We start from the raw sequence: 25526 nt of genomic DNA on the forward strand, positions 1-25526 counted from the left end.
TTTTGGGGGTGGGGTGGGAGGGTTTGATTGTTACTACCCACTGTTATTGTAAATGGAACATACTATAGATGTTCCATAAACATTAAATTATTATGTGATGGTCTTAAAGACATCAAGAACAGTCTTTAAGTTGATAGGCTGTCTTCTGGTCCCTTGAGGCCGCAACTCACAGACCACTTCATTCAAATTATAGCAAGTGCTATGCATCTTTGTCTAAACCAGGAGCCAAGTGGGAACTGAATGCATTGACCTAACAGAGCAAGCCAGAAACCGAGCTAGGATTTTTTTTAAAGTCGAGTGCTCCAGAAGTAAATGTTCAGGGTGATACAAGGGGATATAAAGTCCATAAGCTTTTGTGATAATCACACAGCATACGCTAGAGGCTGCAGAACCTGAGTAGCAATGGGTCTTTCTCTGTGGTGTGAATTCTTATCACATAAGGTCTCCTTCTGTCTCCTCTCTCCTCAGCAGCTCCTTCAGAAAAATCTTACAACTACTCCCTTAAGACAAGTTTATTCCCACAAATGACTCTACATGCTAGAGAAGAAAGCAAGATGCTTTTATAATGGCTAAAGGAATTAACAGAACAAACTTAAGTAACTAAAATGAATAGGCCAATAAGTGACATGACCATTGGCTTAAAACTCTGATGCCTGATCAAAGTAAGTTCATTCTCTTAGGGGCTGGATGCAGCCTTCTCTACTTACATGTTCATTTCCTGTAAATTCTCTGCTGCAAAGTAGAAGGCTTTGATCTCTGGGTGGTTGATCTTAAACGCACTGGAAAGGAGAAAAGCACCTGTGTCAGAGTTTTTAAAGTAACTTTGATAAACACCTATTATCTGATTCCTATTCCAGTTAGCAGGGGTCATTTTATCCTGTCAGAACTGCATCTTAGCCACTCCTTAGCTTCCATTTAAATATCTAAAGGTGTACCTTTTTCACCTACTAACTATTGAAAGGTTTAGAGATAATACATTCAACTTGAGAGTCCCTGGCTTGTCACTTTACAGGATTCAGATCAACTCATTCAAGCACAGTATTATTTAAATTCAGTCAACTATACAGTAGAGTTTTAGTTATATGAGAATAATCAGGTATGCCACCTCAACACCACATAACTCTTCAGAAGCCATAGATAAGGGGCTCTGTATTAGTAAAGGAAAAGGAACAAATTAGATAGTAGTTAAGAAAGTTCATGGCCCATCAGTGATAGCAAGTACAATGTTTCCACTTACCAATCACACCAGAACATGACAAAGTTATTTTTTTAATAACCAATCAAAAACCACAAGCATAAATACAGAACAAGACACAGCTATTATACCAGTATAGCAAAGAACAAAAGCTAACACTGGTTTCCAAGGAAGCAATTCATTGCTTATCAATGAAAAAAAAATGTTCCTTTCAAATAATAAAGGAAAAGATGTTGAGAAAGAATAAGAGAAAGATCAAAGATGACATAAAAGTAAGTCACAATAGGGTGTTCTCATGAAATGATCATGTGACCAGAGTGTATACTCAGCTCTCTAGGGAGCTCTTGACTATTCCCAGACCCTCCAGGCTCTGTCCTTCCTAGCAGAACCTACTTCATCCCCATCACTGTTCATACTTATTCTATAGCAGAATACAATCCCAACGTAAGTGCATCAGAGCATCGAATGGCAAGGCCGGTACTAATAATACCATGAACTAAGATGGTCTCACTGTTAGGTCTTCAACTCTGTGTAGTGACCCCTGCTCTGCTATTTGTTCTTTACAAGGTCAAAACCTTGACATTGATTCCCTTGCCTTAGTGTGTGTTTGGCACGGGGAATGGGGCAGTTAATACCCATCTACCCCATGGGTTACCAAGCCAGAAAATGAGAAGTTAATATTTCTATGTCCATTTTCTATGAGTGTATATTTGTACAGTGCCAACTCACAACACTCAAAATTCCCAGACATTTTAATCGTACCTTCCTCCACTTCCAAATTACCCCATCACTAGGTGAACGGGGATTGAAAAAAGACTCACTGTTTTTTCTTGCATTCAGAGGCTCTTTCCACTGTGAAATCTGGCAGGTTGACAAATCCATCAGCTTTCTCTGCCTGAAACAAACACATAGTTATAAATGTTTTGCTGCCAGCCTTTGACACATTGACAACAGGAACTAGAGAGGACATTAGTTAAAAGAGGTGGAACCACAGGAATGTCCATAAAACAGCATTAACTAGCTATGGACCTAGATACACTGCTTTTAAAAGATATTAGTATTCTTAAAAACAGAAACATTTCATAAGAAGTGACATGAGAGCAGAGTGGTAGTGGTGGCTCATGCCTTTAACCCCAGCTCTCAGGAGGCAGAGGCAGAACCTCTGTGAGTTCAAGGCCAGCCTGGTCTATAGAGTGAGTTCCAGGACAGCCTGGGCTACACAAAGAAACCCTTTCTTTAAAAAAGGAAGGAAGGAAGGAAGGAAGGAAGGAAGGAAGGAAGGAAGGAAGGAAGGACGGAAGGAAGGGAGGGAGGGAGGGAGGGAGGAAGGAAGGAAGAAAGAAAGGAAGGAGAAGAAAAAGAAAGAAAGAAAGAAAGAAAGAAAGAAAGAAAGAAAGAAAGAAAGAAAGGAAGGAAGGAAGGAAGGAAGGAAGAAAGAGAAAGAAAGAAAGAAAGAAAGAAAGAAAGAAAGAAAGAAAGAAAGAAAGAAAGAAAGAAAGAAAGAAAGATGTTGGAGAAGGGGCACTTGTTGGTTCCTGGCTGCCCAGCTAGCTTAGACCCAAAATAATCACACAGGAACCATACCAGTTAAATCACTGCTTGGCCCATTAGCTCTAGCTTCTCATTGGCTAATCTCTTACATATTAACTTAACCCATTTCTACCAAGCTGTGTATCACCACATGGTAGTGACTTACAGGCAACGTTTTGGCATGTCTGACTCTGGCAGGAGTTCCATGGCATTTTTCTAACTCTGCCTTCCTCCTCCCATGCTATAGGCCAAGACAGTTTTTTTTTATTCATTAACCAATAAAATCAATACATAGACAGAGAGACCTCCCACACCATTATTTTTATTTAAACAGAAAAGGGGAGGTGATGTGGGATTTACCTCTGTATGTTGTGATTACTATTAATGAATAAAGAAACTGATTTGGACCTATAGCAGGGCAGAATTTAGCTAGGCAGGGAAAACTAAATGGCATGCTGGAAGAAAGGAGGCAGACTCAGAAAGATGCCATGTAGCCCCACCAGAGACAGACACCAGGACTTTAACCAGTAAGCCACAGCCACATGGCCATACACAGATTAATAGAAATGGGTTAAATTAATATGTAAGTGTTAGCCAGTAAGAAGCTAGAGCTAATGAGCCAAACAGTAATTTAATTAACACAGTTTCTGTGTGATTATTTCGGGTCTAAACTAGCCAGGCAGCTGGGAACATACAAGCGACCCTTCCCCCAACAGAAAGAGAAGTAATATAATGCAGCTTAGGGATGATCAGTATACAGAAGGTTCTGGGCCTTCCCCTGCTCTCTCCTTCTGTCCTCATGAAACCCACAGAGTTAACCCATGTACGTCCTGCTTCCTGCTGAACCCAGAGGCATGCTCAGTATAATTCTCCCCCGACAACTGTGGCGAGCCACAAGCACAGGAGACAACACCTCATTAGCAGCCTAGAGATGGTAGACAGAGCCCAGGCCTTGAAGTTGGCAAACACACAAATACACATCTTGCTGTCTGTTAGGACTGGAGAGAGTCCAGATAAACATAGCCCTTAACAGACACTCAACAAGAACCGCTTCTTTCCTAAGGCTGTAGGAAGTATTTGGAGTGTTTGGTCAGAGTCACATCTTGCAAAATCCTAGTGCCATGGTTGACTCTGGTAGAAGAAAGACCCCAAGAAAGAATGATGCTGTGGATAGCATAGGATGAGTGTTGCTTTAAATCAATAATGGCTTCATAGGAAATAGAATCAAGGAGCCCCTCTCTATGAACCAGTTGATCTATAATGTATAAATAAAAGCTAAGATGTTCTACAGAGAAGTTGGGTCATTTGTCATAAACAGAGCTCACATCTCCTTTCAGGCACACTAATGTCCCTCATTAGAGAAATGCAATTTTTTAAAAAATGTAAATGAATTGGAAGATATTAAAAGATGAATTAAAATTTGATTTTGAAAACACAATCATCATTTTAAAATCAGTTAACTGTTAAATTTGTTCCAGGATGATCTTAGTTGACTTCATTATTCTGTCTCTTTTTCATATCATTGAGAGAGCAACTCATCTTTTCTTCAGAAAAAATTAGTCAACTCCATTCCCAGCCTCTATCTCCTAGATATCTCTGTTTATGCAAGTATGTGCCTGCATGCTCTCCCTTGGAAGAATTAAAACTCAATTCTAGTGAGAACTTCTCCTTCTAAAATACATACATACATGCACACACACACACACACACACACACACACGTATATACGAGTGCACACATAGATACCTTGTTTATTTATAGGCTTTTTAGTTACCACATAATGACTTCACCAATCTCATCTTTAAACATAAAAAACACATAAAGTATACATTCAAGGAATGTATAATATTTGAGTTTGATGTGGGATTCCCTTCTGCATGCTGTGAATACCATTGGTTAATAAAGAATCTATCTTGGGCCTGGCAGGGCAGAATAGAGGTAGGCATGGAAAACTAGACTGAATGCTGGAGGAAAGAAGGCAGAGTCAGGGAGAAGCCATGGATCCCAGCTAGAGACAGAGACTGGATGGAACCTTGCCAGTAAGCCACAGCCACACGGTGATACATAGATTAATAGAAATGGGTTAAATTAAGATGTAAGAGCTAGCCAATAAGAAGCTAGCACTAATAGGCCAAGCAGTGGTTTAATCAATACTGTTTCTGTGTGGTTATTTTGAGTCTGGGCAGCCGGGAATGAACAAGCAGCCTCCTACAACATGAGCTGATATTTTATACAACACACAATGTTTCCTATGATTTTCAATTACAATTATATGAAGAATATATAAAGAATATATGTAATTTTGGAAAACCTAGGTTCATTGCTAAAAACCTACCCAAAGCAAATACAGATGTTCAGGTGTATATGTATGGTAACAGTACACACTGTTCACAACCAGAAACAGACCAACACACGAACTGATTATCAATAAACAAACTGTGATAAATCTATACAGATAAATATTATGTATAGTCACAAACTCCATGAAAGATTGGCATATGCTAAATAGATAAGCCTTGCAAATATTATGCTAAATGAAAGATTTTAGTCACAAAATATCATACATTATTTGGTTCCATGTGTATGAAATATTCAGAATAAGAAATACATAAAGAAAACACACACACACACACACACACACACACATATATATATATATATATATATATATATATATATATATATTCCAGGCCCTGGAGAAAAAATTGGGCATAACTACTTGAAGGAAGTGAAGTTTTGTCTTGGAAATGTTTTGAAACTGAATAGAGATGGGTGTACAGCTTTGTGAATGTACGAGATTTTTACTCAAGTACTCACTTCAAAATGGTTGATCTTATGTAATATGGCCATATTGATCACGCTATATAACATATATGTAACATATACGTAACATCACTGTTATATTAAGACATTTTCATATAAATCCCTGTAACTAGTTTTGTGGAAAACTATCATTATATCAAGCATTTGTTGCCACTTCAATGCCAACTGTTCCAGATTCTAAGAAGCCTAAATACTTCCATTGAGAAGTCCTATCCAACTCTCCCATATGTCCTGAGTTGAACTCTAGTGAACACTGACCCAATCCGATCCACCCCTGTGCCTCCTAGCAACACCACTGCTCACCTTCCTTCTAATCACCTCCTCTTCTAAAGTTTTCACAAGGTACTCTGCTATCTCTCCGATATCAGGGTACCTCGGAGTTCAATCCATAAACCTTTGCTCTCTCCATTCCATCACTGACTTGTGACATTTCCATAAATTCACATATCATCATCACCACACATGCACACACACACACACACACACACACACACACACGCACACACACACATTCAAAATCCACAACTTGAATTGAGATTCATCCCTGGAGAGGCCCTTGTCTAGATGTATAATGACCCAGTATCTTTATTCACATGGATAAAATGATGAGCTCCTGAAGAATGGCCCAAACTAAGATCATCTTACTTCATGCCTCTTCTTCCTCTGTATTCTCTGCTTCAGTGAGTAAGAGGACACTATCCACTACCTATCAAGACTTTATAAGAGAAAAGGAGGGTAGAAAGGGAGAGAGAAAAGAATAAGGAAAGAGATAATGGTAGACAAACAAGATATTTCTAGTTCTTCTTTCCTGGATATCCCTGTGTGGATACTGTTTGTCACCATAAAAATACATGCTGAGACTTGGTCTATGATGAGAAAGATTGAAGTCTTTAAAACTTAAGTGAATTGTTCTGCTAAATGAACAGTGTCAAATCTACCTCTAAATTAATACCTCTGTGGTGGCCAGGATGAAAATGGCCCAAACAGACTCACAGTTTTCAATGTTTGATTTCCAACTGCTGGAACTATTTGGAGGGGTTGGGATGTGTGGCCTTGTTAGAGTATATGTGTCCCTTGGGGTGGGCTTTGCAGCTTTAAAAGACTCCATTCCCTGAGCCAGGCTTTCTCTCTCCCTCTGCCTTCGCTTGTCACTCAAGATGTGAGCGCTCAGCTATTCTTGCCACTATACTCCACCATCATCAGTTCTAAAGTTGGAAGCCCAATCAAATGTCTACTTCTATAAGTTGTTTCTGGTCATGCTGTTTTATCACAGTAATAGAAACCCTAACTAAGACAACCTTTATACCCATAGATTAATGCAGCTCTTAGACATTATCAGAGACGTTTCTTCATGTAATAGAAATTTACAATTGAGCAAGTTAGAGTAAGTGAATAAGTGCCACAAACAGGACATCTAGATCCTACACACATGTGCGCGCGCACGCACAGACACATGCACATATATGACTCAGAGATCATCATAGAAAATGAACAGAAAGATTGTACAATCAGAGGTCATGGATTGCAGCAAAAGTGTCTTCCAAACATGGCAGAGCAACTTTATTCATGAACCTAGAGCTGTGGTTGCCTCCACGAGACCAACACAAAATCAAGCCAGTCAGCATTATAGCATGGAGAGGAGATGGCCTTATGAGTCCCCACTGGGAATTTTTTATAATGGATGGCTTCTCTGGGAAGGAAAGTCAGTCTTCTTTAAGGATGTGTCCCCTAGTCAGTTAACCACTCCCCCAGTCAATGGTCTCTCACCCTGAGTATATGCACTGTAAAAACTGGGTTATTAAGAATAAGTAAAGGAGAACAGGAAGTGTGTGGGAATGGGGAGATAGGGAAGGAGTATAGGTAAATATGATCAAAATAAATTTTATGGTATTCTCAAAGAAAATCAGATCTTTTTTTAAAAAAAATGAAGTAAAAGCTATGCCATGGTTAGAGAGATGGCTTAGCAGAGAAGAACATTCGCTGTGCAAACACAACCACATAATTTCAAATCTCAAACCCGCACATAAAATGCTAGGCATAGCGCCATGCACACCTATACACTAGCATTCTAGGGCTATCTGGCAGTCAACCCAGCTTAGGTTCTGGAAGAGACCCTGACTCAAGAGAATAAGGTGGAGAATGACTAAGTAGGACAGCAGAGATGATGCGTTCGGTCTCCATGCACTCATATGGGACTCCACACACCACAAACACATGATGAACAATTGAATGAATGTGTTAAATAGGTCAGTGGGAATGTAAGGTTTTCTCATGAGAGTGAATTCTTATTTTCTGGAGGCTGATTTGCCTGCTGAGAGAAGAGGTTGTTGTAAAAAGGCACCTCACATGCTGGGATCCCTTTTACACAATCACTATGCCTCCTGCTTCTCCATCATACAAGCCATATGTGGTCCTTGCTGGAAGTTAAACAGGTCCCAGCACCAGTATCATAATTTGAACTAAATAAGTATTGACCTTCTTTTTGAGCCACGCAGCCTTCCGTATTTTGTTATAGAAAATGAACTAAGACAACCCTTCCCAAAATTCTTGCAGGTAAACACAAAATTGTGTTATGGCTGCATCTTCAATGGATGCTTCATTCATCTATTTCTACCATGTCATGTCCTGTCTATTACCATTAGCTTTTTGTTAAATTACTGCAAAATCCTCCAAAGCTAGTCTCCCTCTTTCTAATTTTCTCCTTTAACCCAATATAGCATCCGAATAACATCCCATAGCAAATCTCTCCATCATGAAAATGTTTCATGTCATTCCTCTAATTAAAACCCTGAACGGTTCCCAGGTGCTCATTGGATGAAGCTTTAGTACCTAAGCAGAACACCCTTCATGGATGAGCTTCAATGAATTCCACAATTTCACCTTCTCCTGTATTCCTGCTCTCTGTTCAGCCAAAAAATAAACTGAAAAAAAAATTGTAAAACAAAGAAAACCATGTTTTTCTGGAGCTAAGTTAGACATCCAACTCATGTCATGACATACACCTCTCTGCAATATCATGACCTCATTCATGTGGCAATAACCTAAAATTAATTGAAAATGAAACATACACGAACCGAGAAAATGGTTCAGTTGGTAAAGATCATGCCACATAAGCATAGATATTCAAGTTCAGTCCCAAGAACCCATGAAAAGAGCTGACCAAAATGGCTCACACCTATAACCCAAGCACTGGGAAAGCAAAGACAGGAGGATCCTTGGGCCATGTAGATCAGCCTGTCTAACATGGTCAGGGAACCCCAGGTTTATTGGGAGACCCTGTCAGAAAAAGTAAGATGGGGGAGCAATTGAGGAGGATGCCCAGCATTGACCTCTAGCCCCCATATGTACACACACACACACACACACACACACACACACACACACCACTACCACCACCACCACCACCACCACACAAAAACAAAACATACAAGTGTTGCTTTTACTAGTGTATGCATGCATTGAGAAATAATTGATTTGGTCAGCGGGTTCAGCAGTTAAAGGTGCTTGCCACCAAGGATGACAATCTGAACTTTATCCCAGGACCAAAAATGTGGTGCAAGGGAAGAATGGATGTCTGAAAATTGCCCTCTGACCTCCACAAGCACACTGTGATATGCCCCCAATAAACAATACAGATTATTAAACAAATGAAAGATAAATTACATATCTTTGTTTCGCTGGCTTTATTTCACTGGTTTCCTTTCCACAAAACTGAAAAGGCTAAAACTCTTTCAACTAGAGAGCCAAAGAAACTTGAGCGGAGCCAAAGAAACTGCATAAAGTTTCCCTAGGAACCCTCCTTCTCTTACACAAAAGCTCTTGTCATTATTCTAAAGACGTCTGAGCTGTATTCAAAGTCACATCAGCTGTGTCAAAAATGTCCCTTGCTTATTTAACCTGAAAAAAAAAGGCACAGAAGTGGCAATCACAATGGGCAGCTTCTCATGGAATGACAGTTTTCTCCTCCTCCTCCTCCTACCCTTTCAGATCTGCCCCTGCCTGATCCATTAACTAAAATAACTGACTTGAATGGTATCCTTCCCTTTAACGATTCCTAACTTCCTAAAACATCACTTGACAGTTCTGTATTGGGACCTGCTAATTTCCCCAGATCTCTAACATGATCTTTCAAAGTGTCCTCCAGCCACTGTACAACCTCACCAGTCTTAAGTGCAGCAGCACACAGCATTGGGCCCCCTGCCATGGGGTGTTCTGTAACTACAAACCAAACTTCCTTTCAAGTTAGCCCACCCACTTTCCCGGGCACCTCTGACTCCCCGCCCCCACCCCCAGCAGAACTTATCATTAGGTAGAACCAAAGTCTTTCTTATGTCAAAACTGGCGGAGTTCAAACATCAAGGACAGGAGTGACGCTCCTCCCATGTCAATCATCTGTGTTCATCTCTCCCTTAACTCTTCTCTCTCTCACTAGCAGCTTCTATACATTCATTTAGTCAGCTCCTCACTGTGTCCCGGGTGAGAGAATATAGTGATGAACAAAGCGGAGACCTCATCTCTTGAGAGAAAAGGGACAATAAGCTCAACATGAAGCATGAGACTTAGGCAGCATCTTGTGGACGTGTAATGTGAGGCTGGATAGGAGAGCGCCGTATGGAGCTGGAGAATACAAGCAGGACAGGATGCCTGAGGCTCCCTGGTGACACCAAACCCCTCTCCCTGACCCTTTTATGTGAGTTTCCAAGAGTCATGACAGGCAATCTATTTCTACAAGTCTGGGACAGGCTCCCTCCTGTTTGTCTTCAGGGCTAGGAGTGGGCTACCTTCACAGTCCTCTCATGGTGGTGTGACCTGGTTGTTGGTCTGACTATCATACAGACCAGAGTATTTTGAAGGAAGTAACTGTTTCATTTATATATTTTTGATTTATAAGGCAATTGTCCATTCTGCGTGGAAAAGCTATACAGGTGTTAAGAATGACTGAGTGATGGAACATTTTTTTCCTTTGACAATAAATAAAATGTTAAAATGAGATGTGGAAACTATTTTGAAAAATATCTCAGCATTTTCTGAAAATCACAAGCATGTAATTTCTGCACAACCCAGCAATTCCACTCCTGGGTACCTACCCACCCCCGCCATTGAAAACTCATACCCATGAAAAGAATTGTAAGCAAATGTTTATAGGTACATTAGTCATAGTATCTTAAGCAGGAAACAACCTAAATGTCCATTGGGGGTAACTAAAGAGCATAATGTATTCATGCTCACATGATAGAACACTATCCACATTAGAAAAGCTGTACATAGGCCATGGCAGCGTTGCACTTACTAACAACCCAAGAGACAACATGTTACGCTATGTCTCCATTTTTATGAAGTTCATGACGGTAGAAAGCAAAGCAAAGGCTTGAGGTGGGAATGTAGGGTTAAGGGTAAATGGACACAAGGAGTCATTCTGGTCCTAAACAACTGACCTAAAACCAGTTTGTTAAAATGGTTGCATCAGTGAGTGGATGTAAATGGAGTGGGTATTATGATATAATAAACACATCTCAAACAAGCTGAACACATGAGATGGAGCACAAGTCTGGAGTCTAAATACTGTGACTAAATTCCCTCGAATGTGGTTATCGTGAAACTCAGAGGTGCAATCCAAGGTCCCCGAGGACCCACTGGGACTGAGTATGACTGCTTCAAATGTTATCACAACACTGAGCCCAAGCTCTCTGGGTTAAAGGTGAACTATGTAGTCAAGTTTGGATTGCAGGGATCTGACATATAAATATTTTACATAAAGTTTGGCATACTTTAAAATTTAACCAAAACGGGTTATCAAATCCTGGTATTTAAGTTGAAGACCACAGAAGCTTCAGGGAGGGAGCCAATGAAATACTTTATATTTGTATAATGGGGAACATGTTTCTAATCCACAATATGGTCAACACTATTGAGAATCAATGTTAATATTAACTATAGCTTCTGTGACCATGTATCTAATGACATGTCATGATAGGTTTGTCAACTGTAACAAACTGAGGATGTTGATGTGGAAGACTGGGCAGGAGTATCTGTGTCTGGGTAGACGCCAGAAGTAATTGGAGACCTCTGTGAACCCACTAATCTTTCTTTGCTAGAACGCTCTAAGTTCTCTTAAAATGAAGCCTGGGAAGAACAATGAGAAGCTGATGCAGAAGGATTGTAAGTTCAAAGGTAAGTGGGCAAGAGTGAGCTCAAGGCCATCCTGGACAACATAGTGAGACTCTCAAAGCAGAAGATAAAAAAGGGGTACAGATTAGTGGTGCTGTGCTTGTCTATGTTCAATCCCCAACAACAGAAATTAAAGACATCTAATTTTAGTTTCTAAATGGAAACAGGAGTGTCAGGTACCTTCCAAATTAGACAAAATAACAAAAATAAGAAATACTAAAAAAGATAGAAAACCTACCTTCAAAACCAACTTCTACAACTGCATAAGTCAAGAGTGAGCAAACAAGAAGAAAATGAACGGAGATACAGGACATTATTGTATAGTTTCATAGTGGAAAATAAAAATTATGGTTCTCTTACATAGAATCTGATTTTAAAGAAAATAGCTCAAGAAAGCAAAGATTGATTTCTCTGTAATCTGCAATCATGTTTATGAGCAGATATGAATTTCTAAGTCTGTGACTCACTTTAAGCCATGCGCGTGAGGCTGCCCAGTGCCCACCACAGTCTAAAGAGACTGCGAAACTCCCCGTTTCTCCAAAGATGCCTTCTGTTTTCTCAGTTGTGCCCTGACATCCCCACACACACAATGGAAATGAAGCTGAATATGGGGAGTCAGTTGTCCCTTCCCAGGCACTGCGGAACAACAGAGACTGAATTGTCCTAGAGTACACACACATGGAGGCTGGGTTCCCCCTAGAACACACATGGATACTATGTTCTCCTAAAGTGCACATGGAGACTGGATTCTCCTACAGTACATACACATGGAGGCTGATTCTCCTAGACAACACCTGAAGGCCAGATTCTCCTAGCACACATGAAGGCCAGATTCTCCTAGAGCACACACAGAGACTGAATTCTCCTACAGCACTCATACATGGAGGTTAAATTCCCTTGCACACATGGAGGCTGGATCTCAAAGAGCACACTGACTTGAGACCAGTACTATAATCTGAACCCCATTTTCTAAATTATAAGCTAGAGGAATACGAAGATTGGAGGAGAGATGAGACAAGATGCCCTGGCACATTCCAGCTGTGCAGCGGGCTTCTCACACAAAAGTGGAAATTAAATTCAGACCAAAGGATAGAACTACAGAAGTGTGTCCTCTCAGCAGAAACCCCAATTCTGGGGCCTGTCCTACGTACATCTCTGAGGCTTCATATGACAACATGTGGCACAATTTATATTCACACATGACTTTAAAGAACACACATGAAACAGGCACCTGGAAGCTTCCTTTCTAAAAAACACTGACTCCACACTAAAGCTTACAACCGAAACACACCGAAAGCTTGACATCATTGCCTCCATTTTGCTGCTGTATCCTTTACCATAGGCCACTTGCTTACCTCTTCAGGTTGGAATATGCATCACTGAAGGAGTGTCCACCTAACCTAATCTCATCCTCCTTCAAGGCTGAAGGCACAGAGATAAAGTTGACCTAAGTATCAGCTACTTCAGATACCAGAAACAGTAGGTCTTTACAGGAAAGATCCGACCCCTGACACACACACACCTCCCATGAGGAGGACTCTCCATGGTGGGTGACCGTGTCCTGAGACCCACATTAATCCTCTCCAGCTATGACAGTCATAAAGACTTCTTGGGGACCACATGCAGAAGCATAAAGAGGGGACAATGATGAACAGACCACGCTTCATTCAGGATTGCTTTATTATGCATATCTCTTGGCTCCTGCTCCACTCCATCACCCATTAAGCCTAAACCTAAGGTTGGGACCCCAGACCTGTAACATAGAAGTTGATAGTGAAATCTAGTCTAAGAGGAGACATTGCTATCATTTTTCACAATGATGTGGCTGTCACATTTCAGTTATTTACATAGTTCGCACGCCTGCAAATGGCATAGAATCTACAGTCTCCCCTCCTCTTTCCCTGCAGTGAAGTTGATGACGGTGTTTGATTCTGATGAGTAACTCATCCTCTTCTCTCTTTCAGAAAGGAACACAGAAATGGACACACCAAGAACCTTCCATTCTGCAAGCCTCACATGGGTCGGTGAGCAGAGCGCTGCATCCACCAGCCGTGAGGAACAGCAAACACTTCAGGATGCAAGAAAAAGTGTGTTTGGCTTGGCCGTCCTTCTTTCTGCCTCCTTCCCTTTATCCTTTCTTCCATATCCTTCCTCCTTGTTCTTCTAGTTATAAGAAGCAGTTCTCACAGTGGGTGTGGCTGGAATAGTTCAGATATGTGCTTGACAGAAACAGCTAACGCTAACATTGACTGAGCCCTGAGCATACCATTCTCTACCTTTTGGGTAAAATTATTCTCAGGATTGGAACTGATGAGGCAGGTGACTTTTAACCCACAACACCCAACTGGTGCTGTTGTCCCATGAAGAAATTGCACAGCATTCATAAATTTCCAGAACAAAGAACAGGACTCAGAAGTGAGTCATTCTAACAGGAGACAGATGGTTTTCCTCTGCCTTACAAAGAGAGCTAAAAGAAAGAGGAGAAGACTCCAGTTAACTCATGGCCCAGGAGAAAGAATCCCGACTTGAATAGGACACCTGCCTGCAAGCCACTTTCTGGCTGATCTTAAGCAGAGCAGAGGAGTACCCTGAAACCAATATTTCCCAGTAAAAAAGCAGACGGAACCAGTGTCTTCAAGTGAAATAAGATCAACGTGCATGTCTAATACAGTAAGACAGTACAGAACATAGAGAGTTAAGAGATTGTTATCATTCATCCGTAAGAAAGGAGAAAGAACAACTTGGAAAAAGAAAACTGATATCAAGCAAGCTTCTCGACTCCATCTCCTTTGCTGATACCTGGAGCAGCTGTGACTGCTCCAGTTCTCCCTTGTCATTTTGGCATCAGATTAATGGCTGTGAGGAAAAAATTTTAAATTACTGAGAGCATAATTATGATTGCAAGCTTGATAATTTATCTGTACATTATTTGGGGTGTGTTTTATTAAAAGTATTATTGCATTTCGGTTTATATGATATTGTCCTATAAATATAATTAGATTTTGATCCCTAGAGGGCTTCTTTTTACAGGTGCCTAGAAATATGTATTCTATAAAGAAAACAATTGGTAGATGTCTTGGCTAATAAACAAAAGCCACAATTTCTTACAGAATCCAGAGATTCTCAAAGTATTATAATTCTAAATTTGTACTGAGATGGTACCAGAAAGCCTCCATAGTCCTAGAATGCTGAGGCCCCAGCAAGAGAGAGGATCAAGGGCTCTGGGGTGAGCAGATAATTTGTATTTGGTGCTGCTGGTGATGCAGGGAACCCTAGCCAGACTTCCTACTCCAGCAGCTGTATCTCTTCACCAGAAAGGTCTTCTGGGCCCTGATTCTACACTTCTGCCTTGCAAAGAGATTTGCAAATCAAGCCCCTAGAATGGATTCCTGCAATACAGCAGTTGACCCTTGGCATACTCATTCTGGATTTTGTATTTTTCAAGAGTACTAAGTTCCCCAGGTTGCCTAAGCTTGGGTTACCTGCAGCTATCCTTGGCTTCTCTCTGCCTTCTTGTCTGTTACCATCTTTCCAAGAGAGCTGCAGCTCTAGTTCTGAAGGGCTACATGCACAGATTGAACAGAGCACCAATGATAAATGCACACAAAGGTGTCTCTACCAAGCAAACACAAACTGTTCACGTCATTGTTCTCAAGACAATGCAGTAGCAATAATTTGCTTAATGTTCATATTGTATTGGGTATTGTAAGTAAGGCAGAGATGATTTAAGGAATAAAAGAAGGTCTGTATAGGTTATATTCAAATGGGGAATCCTGGACCTAATTACCTCACAAACCATTGCCTGCATACCTACTCAAATAAACCATTCACAAACAAACCTTGTGGGAGTCTACTTCTGAGAAACCTAAACTAATCTGTCTTTAACCTGGGAGAAAGAAAAACTCCTACTCACAGTGACCAGTTGTGACAACACAATTACCCTTATAATCCCTGCTCATTATCACCTCCTGAGAAAGACTCAAGGATATAGACACCTCACTGCCACAGAGGTCTTCCTGGAGAGGAGACCATGAGGCAGCTGGTGTCCTGTCCCACGTCTATAAGTCAGCTTTCCTGGCCAGTCTTAGACTCACACACACTCTCTCCCATGGAGTGGTGTAATAAGTGAAATTATGTTACTATTACAAAGAGACTCATTTCTGAAATATTATCCCTAAAAACCATTAAGATGGAGCTTTCATTATTTAAAAGATTGGTGACTTTTTTCTACACTGAAAACAACCTCAGCACATGTGTCCTGGCATGAGCTACCCGCCAGGAAGCCTCACACGCTCTCTTGGAAGCCTCTAGGCCCAGGAAGACTTTCCCTTTTCATCAGTGCTGCCCAACTTCTTCACCAGAAGAGCCAAACAAAAGCAAAGAAATAAAGATGAAAGGGAAGTTTTAGAATATTATTGTCTTTCATTATTATAGAATGAATAATATATCATGATAACTAAGAAACTGGATGCCTTAAAAGCAAGGTAGTTAAAGCAAGAAGAGAGACATAGTTGTCCATAGGAGAGAAAACCAGTCACTACTGCAGCTTGGGCAAGAGAGAATGTCAGAAGACCTCACTTCTAGCTAAGGAGTTATTGACAGTTGGTAAATTCTAGGGGAGGGAGAATCTGCTTTCTTCAAGGGTGTGGCCTCTGATGGCTGAGCCACAAACCCCTGAATCTGTGGCTAACATAAATTGGACTTGGTGGGATTGGTGTAGATATTTAATAATATGTGTATTTATAATTTATTTAATTAATTATATGTTTATAAATTATATATATACAATTAAATGTATATATTTAAGACAAAGTTAGGAAAGGGAGCATGAAAGATGAAAGGATTTAGGAGGGGGAGTGAGAACAAATGTGGTCGATATATATTGTTTGCATATATGCAATTCTCAAATAATTAATCAAAATATTACTTACAGATAAAATTTAAATGAATTCATGTTCACATTTAAAAGAATAGCAGAAGAAGAAAAGGAACAACATATAAGATTTAAATGATGTGTGTGTGTCCATACTACAGATTTAGGAGAAATAAAAAATAAGTAATAATAATAAATGGTAATCCTTGAGATAGCACGGTTAGGAGATAGCTTATAATCTGCCATAATCCAATGTATATTAAATCTTCAAGGAGCTTTCCAATCTCCCTAGGCTGTTACCCTGAGTTCCATGAATGAATATCATTAAGATACTATCGGAGGCCAAGCAGCAGGAACAATAGCTCTGCTTTAAATGAAAGTGGAATAAACATTTCTTAAAGACAATACACAAATGGCCAATAAGTGCAAGGAAAGGATGCTCATAGTCACTGGCATTAAGGAGATGGAACCTAACCACAATGAGATGCTTATCGCCTCACACTCATTAAGAGGGGGAGTACCAAAAATAAACCAGAAAGCAAATCCTGAGAGAGTTCTGGAAAAGCTGTAAGCCCTGTGCACCATCAAGAGGAAGGGAAGAGAGCAGTTGCTATAGGAAACCATTCCTGAAACAACAAAAACTATGGTTACCCTGTAATTGCACTTCTGCATCTATACCCAGAATTCAAAGCAGACCATCAAAGACATCATTGCAGGTCCTGATACTAGGAACGTTTGACAGTGGATGAAAGGTAAGAGCAGCGTGAGTGTGCATCAGTCGACATAACTGGATGACCAAATGCAACATGTGAATACACTAGGATGTCCCTAAGAAGAATGGAAATGGAAGCTTGAAGATGTCGTGCATTGTGAAACAAGCCAGCCATAGAAGAATAAATATAGTATACCTACACTTGCTAGGTAGACATGCAGTAGTCAAATTCACACACACAGAAAATTTTTGGTAGCAGCAAGGGACAATCAGAGAAGGGATTCACAGAGTGGGGTAGGAGGGGAGAGTTTTAATTTGGTAAGATGAAAAGAGATCAGGAGGTGAATGGTGGAGACAGCTGTACAATAATGGGAATATATTTAATGCCACAGAAATGCACCCTTTAAAATGTTCAAGAAACTTTTATGTCTGTGTTTATACGAATACAAATATACGTATGGTCAGTATTTTAAAACAATAACTTTAAAGATTTATACCCACTATTTTATGTAGGTGGAGGCTGTTCGTTCATTCCTAGCCACCCAGACCTGAAATAACCACACAGAAACTGTAATAATTAAATCACTGTTTGGCCTATTAGCTCTAGTTTTTTATTAGCCAGCTCTTATATCTTAAATTAACCCATTTCTATAAATTTGTGCATCACCACGAGGCTCATGATTTACCAGAAGAGTCCGGTGCACCTGTCTTATGTGGTGGCTACGTGGCATCTCCCTGACTCTGCCTTCTTTCCTTCTCTATCTGCTTCGAAATCCTGCCTTGCTATAGTCTGCTAAGCCACTGGCTGAAAAAGCTTTATTAATTAACCAATAGAAGCAGCACATATACAGAAGGATTTCCCACACTATTTCTCCTCTCTGTCTAAATGTAAAGGAAGGTTTTAACTTTAACATATAAAATTACATATATCAAAACAGGTATCAAGCAAGAATTACAGTTTCAATATTTATACCTACTTCATCTTTTATTATAACTAAGGAAACCTTTAACTATTTTTTAACTCCATTAAAGACTCCAGAATGATATAATATTACCTAAGTAAACAGGAAGTGCATTGTAAGCAACTTTGAAACCTCTAGAATTGACAGAGACATCTTGCTGCCTGAACCGTCACCCAAAGGATTTTTGTTTTGTTTTGTTTTGTTTTGTTTTGTTTTGTTTTGTTTTGTAACAATGGGGCATCTTTAGCCTACAGGCCCATAGTATTCAGCAGACTTTTTTATGAGCAGGAAATTTTAAAGACAGTTTTGCCTATATTGGTGATCTGTCAGTTACTTTTTTCTGTGTCCTGCAGAATGTCTGCCAGACTCTTTCATGAATCAGGAACCCCGAGAAGGACCATCTCACCCTTAGGCAAGTTTAGCAATCATTTTTCTGTGAGGCCTGCATGTCCAGTTCATGCAACATACCATTAAGCAGTCCAGGCAAGAACAGTTTCTTGCCCAAATGGCTAACAAACTCCAGAAGGAGCCTCTTCAATGCCCATCATCCTCTTAAAGTAGATTGGTGTTGCCAGGAGTAGATGCGTCTCATTGTCATGAAAAGTCCTAAGTTCTTAAAACATTTGAAATGCCATGTTTTGTAGGTCTTTGAAAGTGTTAAAGATTATCTATCTAACTGAACTATATCTCCATATTTGTAGAAAACTTAACATGACTATAAGCTTGACTATTATAATTGACATCCTATTAACCTGCATTTTTTAATTATGCATTACATTTTTAAATGAGCTGCACAAACACAATAACTTAATCAAAAGCAATAATATACATATAACAAAATTTACCTTAAATTTGTATCAATAGACCAAGATCTATACCAATGCAAATCTCTATAGCATATCCCCCTTTAAGTGTAAACAAACATTTATAAGCAATATTTAGAAATTTGTGTGTAGTTTTTTTCAAACTGCTTTCTGATTTTTGTTGGGCAAAGTATTTGGGGGTTTGCAGAGACTTGGGGGGGGGGGGGTTCTTGGTCCTTTAAACATTAGCCAAGAAGAAATCCCCGGGTTTTTATCTTTCGTAAAAACAAAAGGAGAACCTATTTATCAAAGCAACATATCCTTAGACTCAAATTAATTTTAAAGTCAATATACATTTAAAATATATATGATGGTTTAGCTTAGCAGCCCATACAATGAAATGTCTCTCTGTATTTAGCTCATTTACAGTCAAAAAAAAATAAAGAAAACACAATAAAATACATCATCCAGACTCTCTGTGATATTTCATCTTTCTGTGGCTTATTTTTCTTTACTATTTTAATACGTGACTGTATGTACTCTTTTATATTACTTTTACTGTCTCTTTAAAGACTTTATTTGTTTTTATAACTCTCTATAGTCTTCATTATTCTTCAGTAGAGAATGAATCAGAGTGGAGGAACTCAAGAGAGGACCATGGGCTGATGATGGACACTATCTCCCTATCTCTTTACCAATGGTCAGCCTCCTGCCTGTGCTTCTCTGTAGCAGAGGAAGGAGCTGAGCCCCCACAGAGGCTGTGTGCAGCATCATGGTGTGACCTGTACCCTACCTATGAGCTCAGGGTCATCTTCTTCCTCAGCATCCGACTTCCTCGCATCCTTTCTGAAGAGACTGCTTCAAATAGTGTCCCTTAAATTCTGATCCCTTAAATATATCCAATCTTAGGTTCTTTTTTTTTCTTGCATAGCTTCCTTCTGAAATATGCAGTGTTAATATGCAGATTAAACACGGAGCCCAATGACAAATGAGCTTCTCCGCCAGGCTGTCTGTGGACTCAGCTGGCTCTGTCCCTTAAAGGGATTCCTGACAAATCTTCAAGGCAAGACTTGTAAAGAATCCTCACATCAGAGCACAAGTTCAGCTTCCACAGGTCACTTCTCCTGTCATCTAAGAAACACACTTATGCCCACATCCATCCCCCCGCCAGCCCCAGGTTACCCTGTGCAAGAACACCTGAGCTTTCCACGCCATTCACAAGTCAAGTGGCTTAGAATTAACCTTCATGGGAGTCAGTAGGCATCTTTTCAGGACAGGATGCAGTCACCATGAGGAACTATTTCTGGTGCCGAAAACTGCTTAGCAGAGTCCTGCATCCTAAATCCACAATCCCCAAGCAAGTGTATTTCTGCTAAGGAATGCACGAAAATGTCATTCTTTGTATGAGCTCCTTTCGTGTCTGCACGGTGCTTTTTATCTGCATTCAAAGGTCTCAGTTAGCTCAAAGTACAGATAGTGTTATTGGCCTGTTTATTACCAGAAAAATGGATGCACGTGGAGTTACTTCAATGATCTCCCTGCTGATAAATCTGATGCATACATTAATATACATTAGTATTTATAAATATGTATGCTGCATGTATATAAAAGCTATATATATATATATATATATATATATGTCACCTGGTCACTAGCATATCCTATGTCACCTTCACAGACCATCGACATTACCTCTTTTCTACTCAAACACAAATTCTAGGCTGGCCTAAAATCCACCAGGTTCATGTCACTAGCTTACTTTCCTTTAGAAACGCTTCCGTACGCTGAGTTCTCTTTGAGATACACTCAGAAATGGGATTTCATCTAAGGCAGTAAATACGGCCTTCTGCTAGATGAGACCCATATAATTCTCCTTGAAATGAAATATTGTCAGTGAAGATGTGAGAAAAATTTATGACTCATTGATAAGTAACATAAATTTAAAACTAAATGATTCCCCCCCCAAATAGTGATATCTACTCTGTATCTTTTACCAGAGTCTAAAGAGACAGTTTAAATTACAGAAACGGACAAAGAAGATGACTCATCCAATAAAGGTGCTTGTCACAAAATCCTGGCAACTTGAATTCAAATTCTGGAGCCTATAAAAAATGCAGAGAACCAATTCCACATAGCTGTCATCCTTCACATGTCCCCTGTGTCATGCAGCCAGACCCCGCCCAACACACACACACACACACACACATATATACACACATAGACACACACATACACATTCACATGTACAAAATAACAAATAAAATATTTTTTTTAAAAACCAAGCCACATAAATAAAGAGTGTGTCAATGAAAAAAAAATCCCAAGCTATGACAAATTCCCTACCCTATTTTCTCACTAGGCTTAGAGCAGATTGCTCATGAAAGGTGCAGGCCTCAAGGCCAGGAACTCGTCTTTTTTCCGGTGAGAAGCTAATAACCCCTCTTCATTTTTCTTTAACTGAAAGAAAGGCTTCCCATTTTTGCCAAAACACTCAAGACAGTTCTCTTACAAATAGAGAAATTCTGGCTTTCAAGTAAGATTTTCTGGAAGGGTCAATTCTGTTCTACCAAGTGATTAAAGCTTAAATAGAAAAGATGCTCTCAAACTGCTTCCAAGAAAAGCACCATCCACGTTTAAGCTCCTCTGAGAGTCACATTTTGTTCACAAGTGACACAGTTACCACGAGGCATTGTCATGCAACTGTGTTGACAATGAAAGGAAACACAGTCACATTTGCACAGATAAGGAGGCGCCTCAAAGGACTGAGAACTCGGCAAGGTGCGTGTTAAGCCAGACACTGCCCTGCAGAAGGCATAAGCTGACCTGAAATTTCCATGAAACAAGGTCAGATGGTTTACCCAGCAGCCCCGCAGTTCTCCTGAACTGTTGCTGCAGCAACACAAATGACATCAATATCGGTTCATTTAGACAGCAAACCCCCTCGAGTCTCTAGTAATTTCAGACGAATAATAGATAACACAAAAATAAACCAAACACGTAGCTGACGAAGAATCAATACAAAACTCTACATTTTACCCACAAACTCTTTCTCAGTTTTCATGGGATTTACCCAGTCACAAAGACTTGGAGGTCAGTCTCACTTTAGCCTCAACTACTACGCCCCATATTCTGTCTGTGCCGCTCCTCTGCATCTGGGTGATGGGTTCCAGTTCTCACCGCCAGGGGCCACATCTGAACCCTCGCCTTCTCTGACCACCTCCTAATCAGGCTTCAGCAACACACTCCTTCACGGTTGATTGTCACTATATTCATATCATCCCGTGCCCATCTCCCTACCAACCTGAGACTCTTCTTTAGTCTAAACCCTCCTGTCTGGTAGTCCTCCCCATTTGTGAACAGTCTGTCTGAGTTCCCTATTTACTGGACCCAGGCCACCTATCAAAGGAGGAGTCACACAGCCTACAGAAAAGAGCCCGGCTCTGGTGTTGGACTATCTCAGGGTTAATCCCAGCTCTGCCATTTACTTCTTCAGAGGCTCTGAGCCTATTTCTTCAGGTCTTGGCTTTTAGTAAACTCACTTGAAAAAATGGGAGTAGTAAAATCAATGTTGGGTGGTTATATGAAAATTAGACATCATCTCTACAGTACCATGCTGGTTTGGCTCACTCATACTATTCAGACTTCATTCACATCTGAGCTCTGACTCAGATGCTGACCCAACCCCTACCTTCTACTCCCAAAAGCATCAAAGAAGGTGCTAAGCAAGGTTGGGAACAGCTGTGTTGGATATATTACAGTATAGGGATCCTTTCTAGTAAACCCCGAATTTAATTGCATTTTTTTTAGCATATAAGTGGAAATCCCATTCCTGGGAAATTATTTCCTGTCAAAAGAAATACTTGAATAAGATCTCAATTCTCAGAATTCCCTAGGCAAAGCAAGCATCAGTGATTCATCCTTCCCATTTACTTGAGAAATCAACAAATATTAATCAAGCACTTATTGAACACCAGACACTAAAATACTAAAAATAAAAACCTATGATCTTGCTATGTAGACATAATGATTAATTATGAAAGACAGGAGTCTGACACACATTCAAAAAGAAGGATATGTATGACAATCAAACTATTATAAAATAATATAAAAGGAAGAAGACTGAGTAGGTAAGTTTAGCTCAGAGGATATGGTAAATCCACACAGAAAACGTGCTATCAAATTTAAATGTGACCTTAAGAAGAGGGGAAGGCTTTCTGCAGTGGGCAGGAGAAAAGGCTCCCAGGAACAGGGACAGCCTTTCTGGGCAGGGAATCTATCTAGACAGAGGTGCACAGAGAGCTGGAACACATCAGTAGGAACCAAAGCTCCATCGCCAAGCCTTAGGTTGGGTTAAGATGGGGAGTACTGAGAAGAAAGAGAGGGTACCAATGAAGATGATACCCTGAGCCAGGGAGTGGGTTTGAGCATTATCCTCAGGGCACAGGAAAGGGAGAAGGTAGCCTTTAAGTCCAGGTTTTTCATTCGCTGAGATTTCGTGGCTTATGTACGGTCCTGTAAGAAGCGGCATGAAGCTGCTTGTGCCGGCACCTTCCAAACCAAGGAAATGCTACGTGAGAAATGACTTCCTAAGGAAGTCTGGGTAGTGGTGCTGGGAGAAGCAACGTGAGCAGAAATGAGGTGAGCCATTCACTGGTTGCCAGGTACCAACAACAGACAAGCAAAGAGGAGAGGCAATATCGACAGCAACAGGGATGAGCAAAGGGATCTAAGGGGATAGCTTGTACATTCACAGAGGAATCGCCCCTTCTGGAGATGTTCACTTGGTCTGCTTCTGGAAACAATGTGATATAATGGTATCATTTATCTGTTCCCCAGGAAGTTTCAGGATGGCATGTCAATCAGTATGGACTTAGTAATCAAAGTGCCCTGGGCGTGAAGAAGTTTTTGTCCACTTCCTTCATGAATGTCTTGGGCAGTTTACTCTGAGTCTAAATCTTTCGAGCTTTTAAGGCATGCTTCGGAGGTCTGAGGCCCTTCGTCTCTGTCTATTGTCTCTGTCTGTCTCTGTCTCTAGCTCCCTCCAGAGACTGAATTCTGAACCCCATACATGCTAGGCAAGCACTCTACCACCAAGCTGTGCCCTCCAACCTTTTATATTACATTTTCATTTTGAGACAGTGATTCGCTAAGTTGACAAGACTGTCTTTGAACTCACTCTATAGCCCAGGAAGGCTTTGAAACTGCAATCCTCCTGCCTCAGCCTCCTGAGTGGCTAAGACTATAAGCTTGTGCCAACACACCAGCTAGAGGTTGTTTTGAAGAATAGGTAAGAACCTGTGTGCAGAGAACCTAGAACATTCCTTGGCATACAACAGATGTCCCATGGGGTAGGCCATCCTGCTATACACAGATCAGAAGGAACAAGGAATGGAGAAAGGAGAAGGAATCAATCAACCCTTAGGCGCCTTAGCTCTTAAATCTAAATTCTTGAAGTAGAGACAGTAAGTGCATATTTTTCTGTGAGGGCGTGTTTGACTGTTACTTTGCAGTTGGTATTAACACAGATAGCAGGAATATGACTGCTAAATAAATCTTCCTTGAGGTCTACCCACAACAAACATACAATTAGGATGTCAGGAATGAGGGTGGGAAGGAGAAAGCAAAAGGACATGAGAAGTCGTCTGTGGGAGACTTCCTTTTGTGGACAAAAGTAACACTCTACTTCCCTGCTCAACCAAGCTTATTCTCAGACTGCTGCTACTAATTTACTGCTTCTAAAATACATGACCAACATCCTGAAGCTTGCTCTCTGTCTCTGATGAAAGCACACAGGGATGGGGAGCCTACAGACATCTAAGACTTTGCCTTTTCCTCTCTCTAGGCCAAGCAACATGGCTGCTCCGTGCGAAGGAGGAAGATTCCTGATGCCTAAAACTAGGAAGGCCTGATGCCTAAAAGTAACCGGATCCATTCTCCTAAGGTGAAGAGAAGCCGGAGAAGCCAAATGAGCCAAATGGCAATTGTGTGGCTCCAGGAACTTCTCTCACATGATACCAAGACAGGGACAGCACCTTCTGGCCGAATGGGGAGATGACTGGCTGCTTGATTGTGAGCCCTGTTGTATCCCATAGATGTATCATGTTCCAACAAAACCCAGTCTATCCTACAGGGTCAAGAAATTCCTCAAGACTGTTTATAGGGTAACTCAGACCAGCTCATCTTAAGAAAGATAAAGGTGACAATTACTGGTGTTAACTGCCAAAATGTCATAGCCTAAAATGATAGGAAATGGAAGCTGGTGAGGTGGTTCAGCTAGTGAGGTGCTTTCTTACCATGTCTGACCACTTGAGTTAGAACCCAGGAACCCACACAATGGAAAGAAAGAAAGAAGCAGTTCCTCTTGTAAGTTGTCCTTTGACTTCCACACATGAATGGTGACATATATATACCCAAACACACACACACACACACACACACACACACACACACACACATACAA

At 40.5% G+C, this 25526-nt stretch overlaps 1 protein-coding gene across 6 annotated transcripts in view; it reads right to left on the reverse strand.

The window, feature by feature from the left end:
• The window catches only part of Ipcef1 (interaction protein for cytohesin exchange factors 1), a 155753-nt gene that overhangs the window by 48658 nt on the left and 81569 nt on the right, over positions 1–25526 (reverse strand). For all 6 annotated transcript variants that reach the window (XM_048420023.3, XM_048420030.3, XM_048420020.3 and 3 more), the window contains 2 exons: positions 2017–2090; positions 708–779 (listed from right to left, as the gene is read on the reverse strand). In XM_048420023.3, coding sequence (XP_048275980.2) covers positions 708–779; positions 2017–2090 — 146 coding nt within the window. The remainder of the gene's footprint in view (positions 1–707; positions 780–2016; positions 2091–25526) is intronic.

The sequence above is a fragment of the Myodes glareolus genome, chromosome 1 (assembly GCF_982192425.1).
Source record: "Myodes glareolus chromosome 1, mMyoGla1.1, whole genome shotgun sequence".
NCBI lineage: Eukaryota > Metazoa > Chordata > Mammalia > Rodentia > Cricetidae > Myodes > Myodes glareolus.